Raw genomic sequence first — 21496 nt, 5'->3', positions numbered from 1 at the left:
TCTATTAGCAGGCGACGACATCATACTCAGGAGGCTGCAGCAATTAAAACAGTCACGTTTTAGATGTGTTATTCTGTTAAAGGATCAATTCACCTAGATTTGAAAAAAAAAGTTGCTTATTCAACTCTAGTCACTGGTGGAATGTAACTAAGTGGATCTACTCAAGTACTGTACCTGAATGCAAATGATCAGGTACTTTTGAGTGTTTTTAAGTGCTGTGCTTTACGATTTCACTGATATAGTTACTTGCTACTTTACTTATAAAGACAGTATCAGTAATAAACCAATAAGATTTTACTGTCCTGGTATTGATCACGCTGCTGAATGGAGCAGAATGATTGCTGATGTTATAAGTAACATCTGTGTGACAAGTTAAGATGACCGCTGTGAAAAGAGGTCTTCTTGTGTGGTGGCACACGTTTCAGAAGCCTTGATAACTCAGAATGTTGGCTTATGAGACCAAAAGTGATATATAAGATAACAGTATACATAGAAACAATGATGGGCATGTAAAAAAATAGCAAATAAAGAGATATGATTGAGCTTTAACTTGCGTGACAAGCTGAGTAACGTGAGTAAGGTGGCTCATGTATGACCGTGATGCAAGAGGATTTGACTTCTGGGAGGACACAATCTTCTTATTCACGTTCTCTCTGTGTGTCTGTCCCCCCTGACCCCTCTGTATCTGTAATCCTGTGGTCTGCAACTGTAATCCACACACACACACACACACACACACACACACACACACACACACGGTTCATGATCAGTCTCTGTCAAGAGCACAAACTCAGGTCTAATGAAAGAAGAGCATGTAATCATGGGATGTATCTAACCTTATAGAGAGAAATATAAAACACTCACACACACACACAGAAGAATAGGAGGAGGTCTTGTAAATACACATTCATGTTTATTACCATTTACTATTTACATAAGACTATAGATCGTTAGACTTTTTGACATAGACTTTTCATTTAAAACATTCATATTCCCCCCCCCACAATCCCTTTTTCCTGTCAAAAGAAAAAAGTAATTCATATCCAATAGTAACAACTGTACAAAGACAGCCTGTAGGTACAATAATTTACTTAAAAATTCGTCTTATTTTTGTCGATGCAAATCATGTGACAACAGAAAAACAACAGCTCAAGAGTTCCCATCACAACATTTTTTTTTCTCCCCCACAGCGGAGCCGAGTGATCACAAAAGACTAGAGCTCGTATGTACATGCACTAAAGTGCTAGGGTTCAAAAGGCATGCAGATATTGGACTGTTTTTTTGTACAACTGCCTTCCAAATATGCATAAGGTTATTCAGTTTGTTGTCACCCATCGTCTACACGTTTACAGAGCCGGACATTCATCCCAACGTACAAATAAACTACATCAGAAATGACATCATGTGTCTCCGCTTCGGACCCGATGAAGCAGAAGTCGTTTTTTTTCTTTGTTTGTTTGTTTGCTTGTGTCTTCTCTCCTCTCCTTGAAAACTAAAAAGAAAAGCTTCAAAGGCCGGCAACACAATCATGGAGGTATTGAAAAAAAAAGAAGCTTGAATTGATGCAGGACGTAAAACATACAAGACGTTTTATGTAGAAAAAGAAAAGCGTAAACAGATGAGAAAAAAAATGGTGTAAACTTCAAATGCAACAGCTGACCGACAGGTTCAGAATTGTGACTGAAACATACATATATGTATGAAATACATATATACACACATGTGGGGTGATGAAAAACTCAAGTGTGTGCAGGCACCTCTTATGGAAATGTAGTTTTATGTCTTTTTTGATGATATTACAGTACATTCCAGGTTCTTCTGGTTTCTCGATGGTCAGCTGGTGCTACTGGGTGGATTGCAATCCCCCCCACCCGTCAGGCTCCGTCTCTTTGGAGTCTCTAGATTCGCGGGAGGGGGGGTGTTTCTGAGGTACTGGGTCTTTTAGGCTGAGGTGGAGGAGGGTGAGAGGAGGTAGAGGACGGCCTCACGCTGGCTCCTCGCCCTCCAGGATGGTCCTCCGGTGTCCCGGCGGAGGGAAGGTAAACCTCCTCTTTGTGCCCTCGCTCCACTTTGGGGAGGAGGAGGGGGAGCGTGCGGCCCAGCGCGAGGGGGGGCGCCGGTTGGCCGGACGGGCCGGTCTCAGGAAGCAGGAGTCCAGGGGTGGAGCCACTGGAGAGCGAGGCAGGTCCTGCCAATGACAAGGAGCTGTCAGAGAGGAGGGGAGAGCAATGGGCTCGGCGCCGAACGAAACAGGAAGTGATTTAAACTGAGAAACATACATGAAAGAAAGTGAGAGAGGAATGAGTTGGGGGAGATGGATACATGACGAAAAATAAAGTGATTCAGCTTCCGCTTTAAAACAAAAAGGGCTGATAAATGTGAAGAAGAAAGAAGATTCTTTCTACGAGCATCAACAGTGGAGAAGTAGTGACGCCCGGGTACACCTGTACAACCTGATCCTGCAGTACATCCTGATGAGGATCATGTCACAGGGCCGAACGCTCTTTGTCAAACCAGTAAGTGGACCTTGAGTTGAGACTATTTTGTCAAGAAGGAACTGATCAAGTAGGTCACTGTCAACAAGTCAGAGGCTTGTAGACACAAACTACACCTGCCAACCATGTCACCATGCAGAAGCAAGCATGCATCGACTCATGGACGGGATGTAAACGTTTAGGAGCGATGAAGTGCTCAGAGAAAAAACCCTGCACCTGCATCTTGTCTCCATGACAACAATACCCTGACAACCACCGCCGTATGATCGACACTCCCCCTCTCTCGTTTTTTATTCGGGACATCAGAGCAAGGAGGATGTGGGTGCATGGCATGATCCATAGGAGACAAACATATGGCGAATATTATCACCTAGGCCGGGAAAAAGGGCGGAGTGTCAGTGACGTCACTAGCACCTTTCTGGCTTCACAGCCTGCTGCTCTTTCTGGGGGGCGTGCAACTCTCCTTGTGTGGCTTGATAAAGTTAGCGGCTGTGGTTCGTCAAAGAATAGTTCCGACATGAAACTGCTCATAACAAGGTCTGTGGATTATCTTGAGTAACCCGGTCATGAGTTCAAGAAAGAGACATCGCTGTTGAGTTTTTCAAATAGATTTTTTTTTAGTGCTTTAGACACAACAAGCCGAGCGCCATCTCGTTCCATCATACTTGAGAAAAGACCGACATCTCTACGCCTGATGTTTCCAAAACTCTGCAACTTTCAACGAAACAATCTAGATGGATGGACAGCACTACAGCTAAGAGGAAAATATACATACTGGATGATTTCGAGATGACATTTTTCGACCAAACCACCAACTCAACAGTTAAAAGTAACATTTGAGGCTGCGTCATGCTCAGATGTGTTTCTAACGTTCTGCTCACCTCATTTATAAAATGAGGGGTCAGAGGATTAGAGAGAGATTGAAATAGATGCAGTGCTGATAGCTCATATGAAGGGATGATGAGCGAAGCAACAACCGCAGATGAAACTGAAAACAAAAACAAACCTCAACACAACCAACTCAGTAAGCAAAATAAGCCAATCAAGTCCACAGCCTCGCGGCGGCAGGCATTTGAGTTTCTAAGCCTTCCCACCTAGCTGGAACTTACCATCTGCTCAGGTAAGCATGGGGTCAGCTAAACAGGTGCAGGCATGCAAATAATACACAAACAAAAACAGTCATTTAGGATCCGCTTCTTAACTGCTGACACTCACATTTACCTTTGGACGTGCACGCACACTCGCACGCACACACACACACACACACACACACACACACACACACACACACACACACACAGACACACAAACTTGGGGGGAGTTTCATAGTTTCAGCCCGTCAGTCCAGACCTTGACAGTGCTCAATCACTCGGTTATTCAAAGACCTAGTGATGCACACCTTTTTTACTGTCATTATCTCACTTGAGATAATTGGCTCCAAAAGCACCAGCCGAATATGAAAATTAACTTTAGAAAATCCCATGTTTAGCGATCGCAACCTTGTGAAACAAACAAAAGTTTCCATCTCCATCTCTACATCTATACAATCTACAGCTCCAGTGAAACGTGAGGGATGCAGCCTTTCACAATAAAGTTCGCGAGAATAAAATACAGCCTCAAAAATGACCATACAGAGCTGAAATAACATTTAACGGTCAATGTGCTGTTGGGCTCATAACCAGTGACCGTAATTAAGATGAAGTAAACATCGAATCGTTTTTTTGCTAGAGGACGGTTTCTGTCATTTTAGTTCATTCTCAGGCCTGCTGACTCTCCCGATTCTCATGAGTCTCCCTATTTTGAAGCCTTTTCTCTCGCTGTGCTGCCGATTCGCCAGATTTCATAGTCAAATCAAATGGGAGTGTCTCAGTTGCTTGAAATCAAATCAAAATATTTTTTTGTACAGCCCAAAATCACAATCACATTGCCTCAGTGGGCTTTACATTTTTTTCAGTGAAGGACAACCTCTGTCCTTAGACCCTCGATACAAGTGAGGACAAACCTGCCAAAACTTGGAAAAAATCCAACAACTTTTCTTGGGAGATGTATTTGGAGAATGGATGAAACGAATTAAGCGGGTACCAAGAAGAACAAAAACTTGGTGTGAGACTTCCCTCCTGTCTCCTCTGTCAGTTGCTTGTCCTCTTGTAACCACTGAAAAGTCATTTTGCATCTGTGCAGTTTCCTGTCACCCGGAAAATCTCCCTCTTTTTTACAGCCTGATGTTGGCAGGTATGCGTTTTTTAATACGATGACGCGCGATCAAGTGTTCTGCCTTCTAATAAATTTGGTTTGAGGTGGTTATTTGATGCCATAAAAAGGGAGTGTTGTGTCAGGATTGACAGTTAACCATAACTCCCCACTGACTCGGGTGGGAGAGCAGACACGTTATTCATCTTTATTTATCGTCACTGCTTGGAACACATACAGGCGTGTAAAGAGACACTGCTTGAGTCAGGTGAAGGACAGACTGTCCTAGTTTATGTCCGAACACAGATTTACAGCATTCATCTATTTATGTGTAATGTATGTAGGCATAATGTCTCGCCGACTAAGATGTACAACACAGCATAATGCAAACAGAGATGTTTAAAAATCCAGTTCAAGGCCGTGTTTGCATAATTCTGCTGCGGTACACAAACATGAGTTGCTGTTGAAATGACTTTTGTGCATCTGTCCCCTGGATGACAGAGTAAAAACTAGGAAAAGCGGGCGGCACCAAGAGAGAAAGAGTGTCTGTGGGTGAGTTTCTTCCCCCCTTCAGAATGATGTCAGAGTGTGATTGGGTGAACGATCACACCGGGACATCACACCACTGGCCTGATTTATAAATAGCTCATCTCCAGGCGTTGGATTTCGGCTGAAAGGATGGTGGGACATCGAGCCCGCAAAGCTACAATCTAGTTCTGCTAAAAATACATTGAGGCTGCGGTGGCGTGAGAGCGAATGAACTGAAGGAAAAATAAGTCACACGGATGGAGAGAGAGTGACGCGCCACCACGACCTGCTGAACAGGCGGGAAACAAGTCCCAGAGACGGATGGGCGGCGTCCCCGCCGATGAAGGATTTGTTTATGAGCACAAGTGATGGACTGTGTACACACCGGAAACACACACAAGTGGTTGTTTAATGGACGGCTCGTGAGTTATTACAAGAGTTCCCAAGTGATGCTAATACATCAGATCACACAATGCCACAGATCATGCCGCAGTAATGTTTACAGGAAGTCAGTGTACAGGAGCGGCTACTGAAGACAGCGACGTAAACAACTTCACATCAACCCCTGACTTCTCAGTAGCTGCAACCTTAAAGGAGAAATCCACCGTCAAACACTCTGACACTGTTAAAACAGATCATTCGATCGCATCTGTAGGCACATTTTGCGCAGTTTTTTTTGTCTCATGATCAAGGAGCATTTTCACTTGCAAATAAACAAGTGAGATAAAATAAAATTAATGAAAATCACTGTCAGATGTCAGGTCTGATGAGTCTTTCCTTCTAGACTGACCTCTCTGCATCAGCTGTTGCCAGTAGTCAGCCCAGTCGCCACAATAAAATGCTGAAAATGTTGCATTTCTGCAATCAACAGTTCAAAGGTATATGTCTCATATGTATCATTATATTTCTATAATACGTTTCCTGTTGCATTCACATTAAATAAATATGAGCTGGCTTTCACGTCGGGAGGTGGAGGGGATAGTGGTGATGTGACAAATGGCTTGCCAAGCCAGAGACCACTGTTCAAGACCGTGTTTCAGCATTTGTGGGCATGGACGAGGTAAGACACCGTGACATTTTGGCGACGATGACAAAGTTCTAACAGAAACTAGTAGAGCTTTTCCTGCTCTGATCTCATCAGTAAACAATGGAGCTTGTTTAGCTAAGCTTACATTGTGCAGACTACAAAATTCTCAAGGATATTTTATTCTACGCCATCTATTCCCGGCCTAATGAACACTGACATTGGAGTCTTCGTCTCTCTGCATACGAACAGATCACACAGGGAGGAGGTGTGTGAACAATGCCGCCAGCATCAAGTGTACAGACTATACATCTTAAGACTTAATTGGAAACAGGACCCAATGTCACCTCCAGCAGCATTTTGAGAATTCACATTATTTTTGTCTTCATAACCACATTTTTATATTGTTTGTCTTCAGATTTGGACTTTGGCTTTAACAAATTATTGTAATATACTGACGCTAATTTTTCAAGTTTTCCTCTTTCCAAAGAAACTCTTTGCTGTTGCCTCCCACATACAAATGTCTGCATATTTTGTCTTTCAAATGTATTTTGTCTAATGAAGGAAAATTACCACCTGAATTTCAAGTAGGTGGAGGAGGCTGAAGAAAACTAAATTCCTGCACTCATCATAAAAAAAAAAAAAACAACTGACAGGATGTAATATGTTGTGTAACAGTGTAAAGAGCATCTAACGGTGGATTTTCTCCTTTTGATCATGCAAAATGGACCAGAGTAACCAGTTAATATCCACCAGGCATGAAACACAACCCCGACAGGTAATATAGTGAAGAAAGTGATGAGTGTTAGCAGCTGTCTCCTTCAGTTAGTCTTTGGAGGACTTGTTAGTGTGAGAGGAAATGGTTAAGGGGAAGAGGAAAGAAAAAGAGTGAAAAAGTGAAACATCACAAGAAAAACTTCTCAGTCCATCCAGTCGCACACATGGTGACACAGAGAGGAGGACCTGGTAGAAACACATGTTAGCATCATCCAGATCGAGTCGGACAGGTCCCCAAAGACAACAACAACAACCTGCGCTGAGGAATGTGTGAAACGTCCAAAAGAGTCGTCTTCTCGCGAGTCATGTTTACTGGGTCACATTTGGGTTTACCAAAATTCAATGTGATCAGTAATCAAGACACACTCTGATGACTCTTTGAGTCACATGAACTGAGTTTGTGAGTTTGTTTCAAAGGACCATACCGGCAGTTTTACAGGATTTATCATGTTAATATCAAATTGTTGTAATCCATATTGTTGCCAAACTGGTTTCATTTAGTTTAGTTTTTTTTTACGATATGACAATCAACTTGCTGAAACTTGAATACTTCTTGTCAAAGTGCTGCCATCTCACACTAGAGAGCAGGAATTATGCTCGTTAACGTTTTTGCTATTTTAAGTGCTAAATGTGTGCTCAGGTATCACTAGCTGGCGCTGTCGTCAGCTATGAGTTAATTTAGTTATCCTATGGATTAGATTACCTTATCAAAGCAAGCAGCCTAAACCTCCATTTGATAAAAACTGAAGCTAATTTTACCTTACATTTGTCCAAATAACGGCTAACGGCACTGTTTGCTATGTTGTTTTGATCAATTATCTGACCACAGTGATTAAGTTGTCCTGAATTTTATCTTATCGTCTTACCTCCACTAGTGTTTGTCTGAAGCTAACGCTAATGTTACGTAATATTTTTAAAAATGTGCTTTTTAACATTGTGTGTGACTTTTAATTCTGTAGTGTTGTTTATCTAGAATTAATCCCTAAATGCAGGTGAAGCGTTCCAACAATGTGGCTTTTTCTTACCGCATGCACTTTCAAGACATAGAACCCCAACATGTTAGTGTAGAAAATGTATGTTCACTCATGTCTTTCAGGTTTGCCTCTAAGGACTAGCCTCGGCTACTGTCAGCTGCCTACATTAGCTTGTATTCAGCCAAGCTAACACATGCTGTTAACACTGTTGTTAGTTGTTATTCATTAAAGTGAATGTACAAGGAATGAAAACTATTGTACAACATCATCTAGTGACTTATGGGGCTAGGAGCTAGCTTCTACCTAGCTAACTAACTTAACTCTGACATTTTGTGTATAATAATGAATTCATGTTTTAAATGTATATGTTTGAATACCTGTCGACAGCTTATTAAGACGTCCTGCTCTCAGCTGTGATGGACGTCACTGATAGAAACACAGTTTGATAAATGTTAGCGGTAACTGATTAAATCTTTCTTATGCTCATCTCCTGAAGTTGATTTTCATACCAAACTAGCGGAATATTTAATTTGAGTAATCTACAAAGGTATGGTTTGGAAAACAGTAGATGTGATTTATGGTTAATGGGCTACAACATGCAAAAACACCATTATGGTCCTTTAAAAAAAACAGATGTTCTCTACAAAAGAAACCGAGCATGCGTGCATTTACACGTAGAAACAGATGGATGGCCGTCGCACAACTTTTGACACCACTCCGATGGCTTCACACACTGTCACTCTGCTGTCCTGTGAAGCATGCATTAATGAAGAGGGTGAGGAGGAGGAGGGAGGGGTCTGCAGGGCGTGAGGTGAGAGGTCCGTGTGGCTGGTGAACCAACCGCCAAAGGTCGTAGAGGAAGAGGAGGAGGAAGAGGAACTTACATCACGGAGACAAGCAGAGTTAGAGTCCCCAAGGAGTTGTTAGTATGACAGTGTGGTTCTGGATCAGAGCACAGTGGACAGGGAGGAGGAGGGAGAGATAGAGCCCAGAGGGGGGGAGAGAGGGGAGGGGAGGAGGAGGGAAGATAGAGCGGGAAATGTTAATCTGTAAAATCAGGCAAAGAGGAAAATAAGTCTGGCATATCAAAGGTAGAGAGGTTGGCCGGGAGAAACAATTCAGCTTGCAGACCAACGCAGGCAGCAGTAAACACACACCCATTCACTTTAGACCTGGAAAAACACAAGGGGAAGGCTGACCTCGATACCAAAACAGGCCAGCCGGACAGTGTTGGAGATTACCAAGCATTAAATAAGAACAGCTACAATTAAACCAAGCCAGGGTTGGATGATAGATAAGAAGCAGTAAAGTTTAGTCAATAATCACGTAGCTAACCTGAGCTGCTGCAAATCAGTGAGCAGGACTGCATGTGAGGAAATCTTACTATCATTCTAAGTGCTGTATCGTAGGTATGATTTTTAATATTTCAGTCTCTTTATTTTTACAATTTATTAGCCAGTCAGTTGACAGATAATTAATAGACAGTTTTATTTATCATTTGTTGTTTATGAAGCAAATGTGCAAACAAAATTGGTTTCTGAAAATGTGACATTTGCTGTCTGTCTTTGTTAGTTTTGTTCTTCTGGTCCAAGTCATTTCGTAAGGGCAAAATTTTCGCTATTTTTCAGATTTTAAATAATCCACAACAATTGTTGCATCTGTTTTATTATTTTGGGTGTCTCCTAGAAAAACTTAGTTTGCTTTAATGTTACAAAACACATTAATTTGCTCATACTGTCCATTGCTGCAGCACCTCTATTCACCCTCTGTCTTAACACCCCATTTTAGTGCGTGTCCCTTAAAGGCCCTCAAGGGTTATGAGAGAGCAGAAATGGGAATTATTAAAGAGGCACTGAACATTTACACAATTCGAACGCAATTACATAAACTACGTAATCTATGTAATCTACATAATAGATCTGACTGGTTGTCTGCATTGATGGATTAAAAATAACAGTTAACAACCAGTGGGAAATTTATAAATGGTTTGAATGTTTTGTCAATTTTACTCCACTTCTCTGTGTGCATCCATTTGAAGCCACACACACAAAAAACAGAAATATATTATCTATTTTCGGGTCTGTATTAAAATATTGAAATGCTGCGTGCTTAAGTACTGTCACAATCCATCATTCCACTGTGATGCGCAGAAGTCCCGGCATCATTTAGTGAAATTACTGCAGGGCAACACAAACTCGGCCATCATCCATAAAATCCTATACCAGACTCTTAATCTGACTGTCTGTCCTGCAGCACAGTGAGCAGCGGCTGGTGAATCCATAATGCCAGTGTGCATATTAATCACCATATGCGGGATAATGCTGCTGACTCTTCATGTTATGTTTTCAGGGATATAGCAGGTTGTTGGTACATTGTTTTAATGTACAGCTTTAGGACTTCGTGACCTGCTTTTCTGACATGTTAATCTGTCTATAGAGTAAATGGAATGTATTTTTCCTCCCTTCGAAACAAGACCAGAAAGGTAGTTTTGGGTCCGTCATTTATTCTCCCCACAGGTCAGCTGAATGGGTGGTGAGAAGAGCCTGACCGACGTGTCAGAGCGCTGATTACTTTCATGAAAAATTGGCACTCTTCTTGGTTTATTTTGGCGTAAAGGGAAAATTAAATCACTTCAAAAAACTGGAACCATTTAAAATTCTGGTTGAACATTTAATTAGAGAGCGCTAATAATGATGAATTATGTAACTCAGTGACTACAGTCTCCCTTTTGGATAGTTACTGTGAGATCATTAATTTCACTTGTGCAGTTATCTGACACATTAATCAGGTTTCAGTCGAGCCTCAGTGAGAGTTTAAGCAAGGAAATAAAAGCCACACTACAAGAAAAAGTCACTACAGTGAAAGAAGAAGAAGAGGGTACAGAAGAAGAAGAGACCTTAAAGAGTGTCTACATACAGCAGTGAAGGAAAGCTCAGTATTGTTGAAGAAGGTCAAATATTTTGTCATTACCATTGCATCAGTCAGTGCTTTCGATCTGAGAAAAAAGCATCCACATTTTAGTGATATTATAACGACGTTGATTAGCTTTCTCTCTGATTGCTTTAAAGTTTGTCTTCAACCATTACAAGGCAACATCCAAGGCAAAGTCATAAATCACTTTGTGTCATAAAACATGGCCCCCCGATCAAATTAATGATGAAGCGATGAATCCAGTGCGTCTGTATATTTACCTCCATGCATCCAGACTGTCCTCTGTCTGAGTCGGCCTGCCTGTTGTTGTCTCTGCTGTGGCTGCTCGGTCCTCCAGCCTGCAGCCTCCTCTCCTCTCTAAAGTTCTGCTCCTGCAGCTTCTTATTAAGGATGCGAGCTGCGTTCTCAGCCAGCGTGTAGCCCGGCGGGGCCGACAGGTCCTGCCGTATGCTCACCACCTCTGGGTTTTTGTCCCCCTGCGTCTCCACTATCAGCTGCACTGGGCTGGGCGAGCGCCCGCGAGCAGTCCGCAAGCATTCCTGCTCGGCGGTGGAGGGAGGAGTGGGGCGAGAGCGACTGGGGGATTTGTTGAACTTGGGCATGGAGTCGTAGGCCACTGGGGTGTGGTCGATGATGTTGAAGAGGCTGGAGAGGCCGTCGTTGATGGTGGTGTGGACGGGGCTGTCGCGGGTGGTGGTGGAGCGGGCCCACGCCGACTCGCTGTTGCCCTTCTGCGGGGTGGTCGGGGTGGGAGCCCGGCTGTTGTTTGGTAGATCAGCCTTGTTCGAAGAGGACAGTTTGCGCTGAAGTTTGGGTGAGCCGTACTTTGGCGAGCAGCAGGGTCGCTCAAACTTGCTCTGGACGACAGGAGAGTACTGCACCTTCCTCATGCTGCGCGACGGGGAGGAAATAGGCGTGCCGCCACCTTTCGGGGTGAGGCAGCGGTGGGGGCTGCTGGTCAGGTTCCTCAGCAGGTCTGTTTGTAAACCCACACTGATGGTCTGTGTGGTCTGAGTGCCCCGCGTAGTGAACCCGTTGGTCTGGCAGGCGGTGTCCCGTACAACGGGGCCCGGCGGAGAACGGATGGCGTTCCTCACGGAGATGGCGACCTCCTTCATGTCGTCGCTCAAGTTTCTGGAGAGCTGCAGATCCAGAGAGGAGGTGAAGCCCACCGTGGGGCAGATAGGAGACTGATTAGGAGAAGTCCTCAATCCCCCACCCTCCAGAAGCCCACATGCCCACCTCCCACTAGTGAACACCTCATCTGGCCCACCGCCTCCCACCGCAGCTCCATTGCCCCTCAGCGGGGACTTGTGGCAGTGCTCAGGGCTGCTCAGGGTGCTGGTGGTCAAGGTGGCGCTGGTGGTGAGGAACCAGGAGGCTGGCTGGAATGGATCGAGAACGGGCTCCCCTCCCCGGGCCTCGGGGGGTTTGTCCGTCCACATTTCCCGGGCGGGACCCGGGCCAGAGGTGGATGACGGGAAGTCCCAGCCCTTATTGTTGAACTCCTCAATGTACTTGAGGTCGTCCGGGGACAGAGGCGGGGTGATGTCGTCTTGGCCCTGGTCATCGTGGGGAGTCTTGTCGGGGAGGAAGGGGGAGCTGTCCATTAACCGCTGGAAGTCGCTCATGGAGCACACTGACTTGGCCCTGGACACACACACACACACAAAAACACACACACATCACAACCCACTCATGATCTCATCCCCTTTATATTCCCACAGCAGAAAAACATCTTAAACACACGTGTTGAAGAGCAATTTAATGCCTTTCAATGTTTTAAAGCACTCTGAATTATTAAACATATCACTTCCTCGCTATAACAGAAACTTTCAAAGAAAAAGTCACCGGGGGAGAAACTCACTGTCACTTCAAGTAACATTTAATAGAATCAACAGCTGATCTCCAGAGGGACCCATGTGTATACATGAGCAACAAAAATGCGGCAAGGAGGCTGAATAATGTGCAGCCGGTCAGACCGCTGCTCACTGATGAATTCACTGTTGACATCCATGAAAATGCATCAGCTCTCAAGGAATAATTTCACTGTCAAAAACTCTATTTGAACTCAGTTTGACTCCAAGCGTGGTCGTGAGGTTACCTGAGCAGACTCCCTCCGCCCATCTCCTCCTCGTACTCAGGATCACCCTCGCTCTCCGAAATCTTGTTCAGAGCCTGAAACACAACCGATACAGCAATAAAATCACGTGGAAAAGCGTCCAGTTGAAGATGATTTATAGACGGGAGCTTTGTGTTAGCAGCAGTGTGTGTGTGTGTTACCTCCTTCATGCAGGGGAACCTCTTCTCACTCTCCAGTCTGCAGGGCGGTGGGACCTCCAGGCCGCCGAGGGGGTCCAGAGACAGCGCGTCCAGGAACAGGTTCTCCGCGGGGCCTTTCAGCCTCATCGCGGCCCCCTGCTCCTCCAGCATGGCTTCGGAGTCTGAGTGGGAGCGCGTGGGCGGGGCCTGGATTGGGGTGGACGTGCAGGGGGAGCGCGGCGAGCGAGGCGACCGGGGGGCGTTGCGGGGACTGTCCTGAGGAGAAAATATACCCCTGGAGGCTGAGCTGCCATCGTTGACGTCCATGCTGTCGCCCCGCCGCGTGTTCAGCTCCCGCTGCAACTGCAAGAAGGACGACAAGCAAGTATGAGCTGATCAGTCTAGAAAAGCTGGAATCAGAGAGATCAGACTTGAAGGCTGCTTAAACCCACAGACTGGTAATAAAACAGCAGGCTTGTGTCACGTATAAACACCTTGCTTTCCTTGAATATTATTACCACAGTGTACTTTCTCTCACTGTACTCCTCCACTGTGAGCAACTGGGGTTAAGTCCTCCGCTTCAGGCAGGGGTCAAAGGAGAGCAGTCGCATCACTCATTCACTTTCCCTCTGTCAGCCGGAGCGCTTCATCGTTTGCCGCACCGGCGCTGAATAATGCATCTCTGCTTCCTGCTCTGCGTCTCTATTCAGCAGGCGCATCAGCAGAATGTATTCTCTTTTAGCTGTATTCACTGTTTTTTTTTTTTTTTTTTACCTGTTGTTATAATTCCAGCCTCTGCTTTATATGTAAATACTCTCACACTCATGAGATATTAACGAGAGCTTGTTCCTACCTCCTGCCCTGAACATCACACAGGAGCGAGGTGAGACGCTGCAGTTCGTCTAATTAAATCTCGCAGAGGGCATCAATTATTCAGTAATCCTCTGTATTCTTTTTTTTTTTTATCTCCTCGGGTGCTTTGTCACCGTTTCTTGTATCTACTCGAGCACAAACACACACACAGGCTGCTTAACAGGGAAAGAGGGCTTTGGATCTTTAAGTTTTGGTGTGATGTTTTCTAGTGAGATCTATAAAGTTTGTGAGGGAGCAGTTTAGTTTAAAGTTGTTTCATTTTAGTGCAACTACTGATTGATCTTATAATCCATTACACTGGTTACAATACTTCAATTGATCACCTACAATGTGACAATTGTCCTGAAGTCCTACAACTTAAGGTGATGTCTTCTCTTGTCTCATTAACAATGCAGAAGATTGTCCAAACGCACATTTTCCAGTGGTACTCCCGTCCCCTCTCTCACCCTCTCCATCTTGCGGTGGAGCTCCCTCATGCTGCCGTCCCACTCCTGCTTCTCCCGGTCGAAGTGCTCCAGCAGCTCGGCCCTCTCGCGGCCCCACCTCTTCTCCCCGTGCTGCAGCTTCCAGCGGAGGTCCAGGGAGGCGCTGTGGCTCTCGGCCAGCAGACGCCGGTGCTCCTCGCGTTCCAGGTTCAAGGCCCACTCGGGGTCTCCAGCCGTCTCGTCTCCCTGCGCCTCACCTCGCACTTTGCCTTGCACCTCCTCCTCCAGCTGGTCAAAAGAGCAAAGACACAGGTCAGTATTATTTTGCACAGTAAATACAGAAAGAAATAGCGAAGACAAGAAGCAGGATGTGTGGAAAATGTTCCACTTAAAGGGTCGATTTACTCAAATAATATTTTTTTGTTTGTTTGTTGGAACTACTTTCCAACAGAGAAATAGTCCCAATGACAACAGTTAGCAGTCAGGTTCATTGATCAAACAGTGATTCAGTGATGAAAACCTTCAAATGATCTGCATAACACTGGGGGGGGGGGAGAATATGTTTTTGCTGCTTTAATCTGAGGGCACAAAAGTCTTCAAAAGAAAGAAAAACAGATTTCAAACAACAACTTCTGCTGCTGATAAAAGGGGCCTCTGAAAACTAGTTTTTTGTTTTGATCAGTTCTTGTTTGCCCCGAGTTATCGTGGAGATATTGTACATGACATACGGACAAAAAAAATAAATAAATAAAAATTCATTCTTCTGATCTTTGCTTTCTATTTGTGTTTTTGGTCTTGGAGTTGAATAAAATAAAACAGTGATAGAAGTGAAGTCAAGATGTTCACACAAAATAATGATATTATAACAGTTTCGATTGAAGCAATGACTGAAACTGTGTCTATAGGCTGCTTACTAAACCAAGTCAACACATTATATCAATAAATAAAAGATAAGGATGAAATGGCTCACCTGGGCTGCTTATCTAGACAAACATCGGGATATGTGTGTATATATACAGATGAAAGTTCTTCCCTTTTTTGCTACCAACATCCTTTAGAAACTTAAAATTACATTCCAAGATTCAATAATAGATAAAACAGCTCTGTATTCCAAAAGTAATCACAGTTATAGTGTTTGGTCAGTAACCCGTGTCTCTCCTCCCCCAACTCATGCAGTAAAAGAGAAAAGACATTTTCTGGTATCCCTGCCCATTTTACCCAATCAGGACAGAGAACTCCTGGTGCCTACACCGGCAGTGGCAGAACAGCAGGGAAATCTACCAGTTCCACTACCGTTATTTGGCAAAACAGGCCGAGCCATGAAAAAACGCTTGAGGAAAAGAAAGAGGCGAAGACAGCTGCATCGAAAATAAGGGACGAGGAACAGAAAGTTAGCTGCAGCAACATTTACTGCAGCTTTGAGTCAGTGCACTTTGTTAAATTCCAGCACAGACCCCTGAGCTGTTTTAACTCAGAGCTAGAATTGGTAAAAATTCCCCATAATCAAAAAGAAAACACAACGGGCGTACGAGAAGGTTCCACAAAGTGTTTGTTTTATAGCCGACAGGGACACGCAGTTCAAACTTGAGCGACGGCTGCCCTCCCAAATTATTATTTCATCCCACTCTCTGGTGGGGGGGAGAAATGAACCGGGGACTTGATGTGCTGCAGAAATCTTCAAAGCTGCAGAGTGAAGCCACTCCGGAAGCTTGTCCTTCCCTGGCAGAACAGAGCTTTGTAATCTTCAGACGGGCTTTGATCCGGCAACATAATGGTACAAAACCAGATTCTGTACTACTGGAGCGGGTGTGAAGAGCGAGTCAAGGCCGCCTTCTGACATCGGCTTACGTAACGCCCATTCACAAATGTTTGTCTTGTAGACTTTTATATGTGCTTTTAAAACCGCCTGATTAGCCAGTGGAGGGGATGACAGGTACAGTAATAGCAGCTGACTGCATGCTAGGAGCCAACATGTTAGACATTATAAATATAGACGGTTATTTAGGTGGCCTCACACTGTGCCAGTGACCAGAGCAGAGGATGAAACACGAGCCAGCCTGAGCACTGATGTTAATATATTTGGTAACAGGGGCTTAAAAAATCATCACTACTTATACTCACTTATAAATACACAGGTGAGGGTAATTTTCAGCTCTGCTCTGCTCTGCTGGGCTGTGTAATAATACTCATGAATTTAAAAAAAAAAAAAAACAGAATTTCTGGGGCATATTTCTCAAGTCTTAATCAGAACGAAGCACAGTGGAGCGAGAGCAGGATCCAACATGGTGTTATCGGAGGAAACTGAGCCGATTAGCTCTCAGCGAGGCCCTCTGCGACCTCTCCTCTGTGGATGAGGGAGACAAGCCGTGGACAAGTTGTGAAGATTAGGTGCATCAGACTCAAAAAGGATCTCCATATAACTGAAATAACTGTGTAATCAGTTCCCAAAGTGGAGACAGGACACTGATCTCCGGGTTTCAAATTTGATCTCGCGGCACGGTGGTCGAGAAACAACATGTTCAATATGATCAAATTGATCGCGAGCTTTGTTTTCCTCCACGTTGTTGGCGGCTACCTGTCCCCGAGCGTGCTCTGCCTCTCAAAGAGAGAGGAAATCTGGAGGTTAAATCAGACACGGCAGACAACGGCAGGCTCCGACCGCGACGCCCATCTGGACCACGAACAACATGCATTCAATATCCTTCCGTGCCACAATAACGCACCTCTCCTACAAATCCACCTCCTGTCACTGAAACTTGTTTACCCCTATGAAATTGCAACCAGCACGCCATGGGTGAGGTGGTACGTGTCAGGACACTGAGCGGTTAACGTCACGTATCATCTAGTCATGACGCCCACTGCCTGACCACAACTACAAAGAACAACTCCATGCTTGTAATGGCATCACTGTATATGTAGCATTTGAAGTTTTACTCTGATAGGGCATCTGCAAAAGGGATGCTAATGTACCCTGTGGCACCAAAAAGGGTTGTTCAACTGCTTACTAGGGGATGGGAACGAGTATTCGAGTGCTCGATTTGGATCTCAGTATTCGTTCAGCTTCTGGAAATTCAGGGATGCAGGAGTCAGTCACAGTTTGGGATGCTGTCAGATCACTTCACATAATAACTTCATCGTAGATGCAAATATCAAAATTCTGAGTTAGAATTCCTTGTCCAAAAACTACATACAAACAATGGAAGGACGGAGAAGATCCGACAGTTCATCGTGACCGGAGATATGCTCCCATTAAGCATATCGCGGGGCGTTTGTTGAGCCAGAGTAAGAGCTACTGTCGAAGTACCAGCTATGAGAGCGGAGACGATGTATGACAACAGCGTGGTAAAACTGAGGGCTGATCTGCAAAGTGGCACAAAGTAGCAATTTGCGACCTGCATTTTCACTTTTGTTCACTCGTTCATTTCAGACCCTTTTTTTTTCTTTTTTTTTTTTTTTTACACAAGACTGAATAATTAAATGCAAGTACTCGTTGTTGTAAGTAAGTACTCGGGCTGTTTTCTTTAATGGTTGATGTTTTTGCTACTGTGGTCAACAAAATGTGTCTTCCTGGGTGTCAGTAAAGAGTTTAGATGTCCTCCAATTTTCTAAAAGTCGCCTTATACAAACACTTCGGGAGAAACAAAGAATAACTGTAATATTGGAGGCCTTTGCTGTAATTGCAAATTTAAATATTTCTGATTTCTGACACAAAAATCATCGTCAGGAGTGTCTGTACAGAACGACCGGTATCAGCTTCATTGTGCTCATATCAGCTGAGATGAAGATGTTCCTAATCTACAAAGTATTTACACTCCCATTAGGAATATAAGAGAGCACTTTAACAGCTGTTAGGAGTTCAATAAGAAATGCTTCGAGGCACATCAAACAATTAGGCACAGAGCTGAATTAATTAGTTTGCACAAAGACAAAATTACAGAGTGCCAGCGAGTGATTCATCATTTTTTTTTTGTCTAACTGGAAGCTGTTGTCACTCTTTTAATTTAATCTAATTTAATTGTTGAGGGGTGTTTATCAATTGGATTCTGTCCATATGTTTGTCACTTGTGTTATGGATGAAGTCACAACTTTGGCCCGTTATTCATTCCATTGCCTCTCTGTCAAAACGACACTGGTCGACCCGTAGGAAGTGGCTGAAATGACGAGTGAAAAAAACAAAAACGATGTGTTTGTCTTTGACTGGTTATCCGTTTGCCCTGAGTGGGACTTCACCCGTGGAGAAGGCAACATGTTTACTGTCGCCTCTCGCCGCCAGTTCCCTGCACCAGATTGTGTCCTGTCCCTTTAAGGTGGACGCTGAGATGCCATCTGTACCTGGGCGACCTGGCACTTCATCTCTGCCCACTTGACCTCCCAGGCGGCTTTGTCATTGGCGTAGGACTGCTGCAGCTGGCATCGCCGCGTCTCCTCCTCCTGCAGCTCCTCCCGAAACTCCTCCAGCAGCGTCCGCAGGGCCTGCAGCACTTGTCGGTTCTCCCCGAACTGCACGGAAGGAATTCAGACACATTTAGTTTGCACGGCACACTCAGACATACATGAACATGTTCATCGAGTCCTTTCCTTATCATAGAGTTTTTATCTGGGTCTGTCCTTTAAAGCACTCCAGGACGAACCTCCTTTGTAAGTGCTTTATAAATCAATTTGACTTGAACTCCTTCATCCCGTTTCCCATCTGTCTTCTTGTCCTCTGTTTTAAACCCCGTGTCCTTTCTCATCTATCTTTGCATGACTCCAGCCATTAAAGAACTCAAGTATGAACACACAGATGATGTAAATATGAGGTTGCTCTTACTAACTGATCATATGAAATTAGGGGCAATCTCTTAGGAGCTTCTGAGCAGTGCAGTGATTAAAACATTTTTGGGGCATCGGATTCCTGTTTTTATTTTATTTTCCTTCCCTATGTTGGCAGTCAGCATCAAGTGACATACATATATCATTTGAGTCATAAGTGCTGAAGGTTTCAATCTGGCTCATTTAGAAACCCAATTTTACATTTGTCTTTGTCTGAGGACATAGATTACCCAGTATTAAAAATAAAAGCAGCAGTGAAATTATTACTGTAAACAAGGCCACGACATGGCCGACCGCAGTTCCAGGAACACCACTGGGTATTTTTGAGGAGACCTGGGGATATTTACAGATATCTGTCTGTTTTTGACAGGAAGTCGGGCCATCTCCATCCGCTAGTGTGGTGACCAAAACAGGTATTTTAAGCCAATCCATGACGTTTCCCTTATGCTAACCAAGTGTTTTTTGTCCCTAAACCTAACCAGTACATAAGTGCAGCGTTATGATGAGAGAGAAGTTAAAAATACTACAATACAGAAATGCACTTAGCGAACAATATTTTGGTGACTGGGTTGTGTGTGAAGACAGAACCTCAGAAAGCTCATTTTTCTTTCTTCCAAAATATGTTCTTGGTTGTTTTATACATCAATATACATTTTGGTCTTCATTTGACCTTTCTTAAGCAAGTTACTCCCATTTATTACAATATTATCCAAGGTGTTTTTCAGTGGAAAAAAGGTGTCATCCTTCATTACATTTACTGACCATGTAGATTTGTCCAAAGAATTCATAGAAATAAAGTTAATGGAGTGGTTATTTAATCACAACAGATGACATTGAAATTGACTTCTATCAGAGAAAAATACATCATTGAACATGAACAACAGAAGTTGCTTGACTGCAACAAAAACTGGCTAAGGGGAAGAAACTACGTTGGTTCCCTTGATGAAGTAACGCATCAGACAGTGATGGCGTGAGCATGTTCACTACGGAGGCCTTGAATGGCCCAACAAGATACCACTGAAACTCCAGTTCACATGGGTCTCCAAAGCATCATAGATAAGCTTAGTTGTTCAAAATTTATAAAATATTTTAGAGCAATGGATTTGCTGGCTGTCTAGCACTTTAAGGGTTAAAGCTGCAGGGAAAACCTTTCGGACAACTACAATTCTGATTTAGTGTAGTCAAAGTTTGATGCAGGAGGTTCAGAGGGTCGCAGTGAAGATTGTGTTTTTATGGCTTCAGGCTACATGAGCGACATCAACTGGGTCACGGTGGGGAGAGCAGCATGTTGTTCCTGAAGTGTCGGCTCACAGAGGAGTGTGGAGAGCTGTTTGCCTCCACGGAGAGTCTTCAGGTCTTGGCAGGAGGCAGTGAAGCACAAAGGAGTCTGTGAGTAAAACATCACCTCCAGGTATCACTACAGCGCCGCCGGCTCTACCCGCCACGGCTGAGAACACGATACGAGCTCAGGCGCTAAAAGGCCAAAAAGCTTCAAATACAGTGTGGAAGTATAGCCGGGAGAAAAAGTGGGACTTGTAGGAGTTCTTTTTTTATGAAGGAAGATACAACACTTTTATTTTCTCCTTCCACTGCTGTGTATCCAAATACACATCCCACAAGTCTCAGAAAAGCATTTTTCATTGAATTGATTCTCTGATGAAAATGCATTTGAAGAAATCCCAAAGGTTATAAAGAAAACAAAAACTAGCATGCCTTTAAGATACTCAGAGATTCCTTGGAAATAAACAATCACATCGGACGTGTTTACCTCTTCATTAATCATCTGAAAAGCAGACGTTTTGATATTTCGTAACCTCCACTGTTTCCACAAATGTTTGCGAGCAGGCATTTGTTTGGCAGCGGACAAAAAGAGAGGTGAAGGAGGAGGAGGAGGAGGAGAGAGAGAACGGCAATCGTTAAGGACGCTGTATGAGTCTGAAACGGAAACAGAACCAGCTAGCGGTTACCTTCTGTCAGCACGGTATTAAAGCACAACACATTCATCAAGAAATGGCTCATGAGCACCACTAGTGGTCAAAAGGTCCATTGGGTCCCTTTAATCCAAAGCATGTACAATTTGAGAAAAATTCCAACTTGCAAAAATTACACTGTGGCATCAACAACTCACACGACTACCACAACGCATCCTACCCACTGAAGTCCTGCAGTGCTGACATATATCTGTTAGCTAATCCAGAAGTTAGC

At 44.0% G+C, this 21496-nt stretch overlaps 1 protein-coding gene across 6 annotated transcripts in view; it reads right to left on the bottom strand.

Annotated features, from left to right (window-relative positions):
- Nucleotides 1–893: 893 nt before the first annotated feature.
- The window catches only part of LOC119011604 (microtubule cross-linking factor 1), a 73626-nt gene continuing 53023 nt past the window's right edge, over nt 894–21496 (bottom strand). For 2 of the 6 annotated variants that reach the window (XM_037084880.1, XM_037084881.1), the window contains exons 10-15: nt 18812–18979; nt 14501–14767; nt 13203–13544; nt 13024–13097; nt 11180–12569; nt 894–2188 (exon numbers count right to left, since the gene is read on the bottom strand). In XM_037084880.1, the coding sequence (XP_036940775.1) occupies nt 1985–2188; nt 11180–12569; nt 13024–13097; nt 13203–13544; nt 14501–14767; nt 18812–18979 (2445 nt within the window). In that variant the 3' untranslated portion in view covers nt 894–1984. Of the gene's footprint in view, nt 2189–3604; nt 3632–8872; nt 8931–10958; nt 10984–11179; nt 12570–13023; nt 13098–13202; nt 13545–14500; nt 14768–18811; nt 18980–21496 lie in introns of all 6 variants that reach the window. The other 4 variants (XM_037084884.1, XR_005072227.1, XM_037084882.1 and 1 more) reach the window with 4 other exon arrangements.

The sequence above is a fragment of the Acanthopagrus latus genome, chromosome 21 (assembly GCF_904848185.1).
Source record: "Acanthopagrus latus isolate v.2019 chromosome 21, fAcaLat1.1, whole genome shotgun sequence".
In the NCBI taxonomy this organism is placed as follows: Eukaryota; Metazoa; Chordata; class Actinopteri; order Spariformes; family Sparidae; genus Acanthopagrus; species Acanthopagrus latus.
The sequence above is the reverse complement of the archived record's forward strand: the minus strand, read 5'-3'. Positions and strand labels throughout refer to the sequence as shown.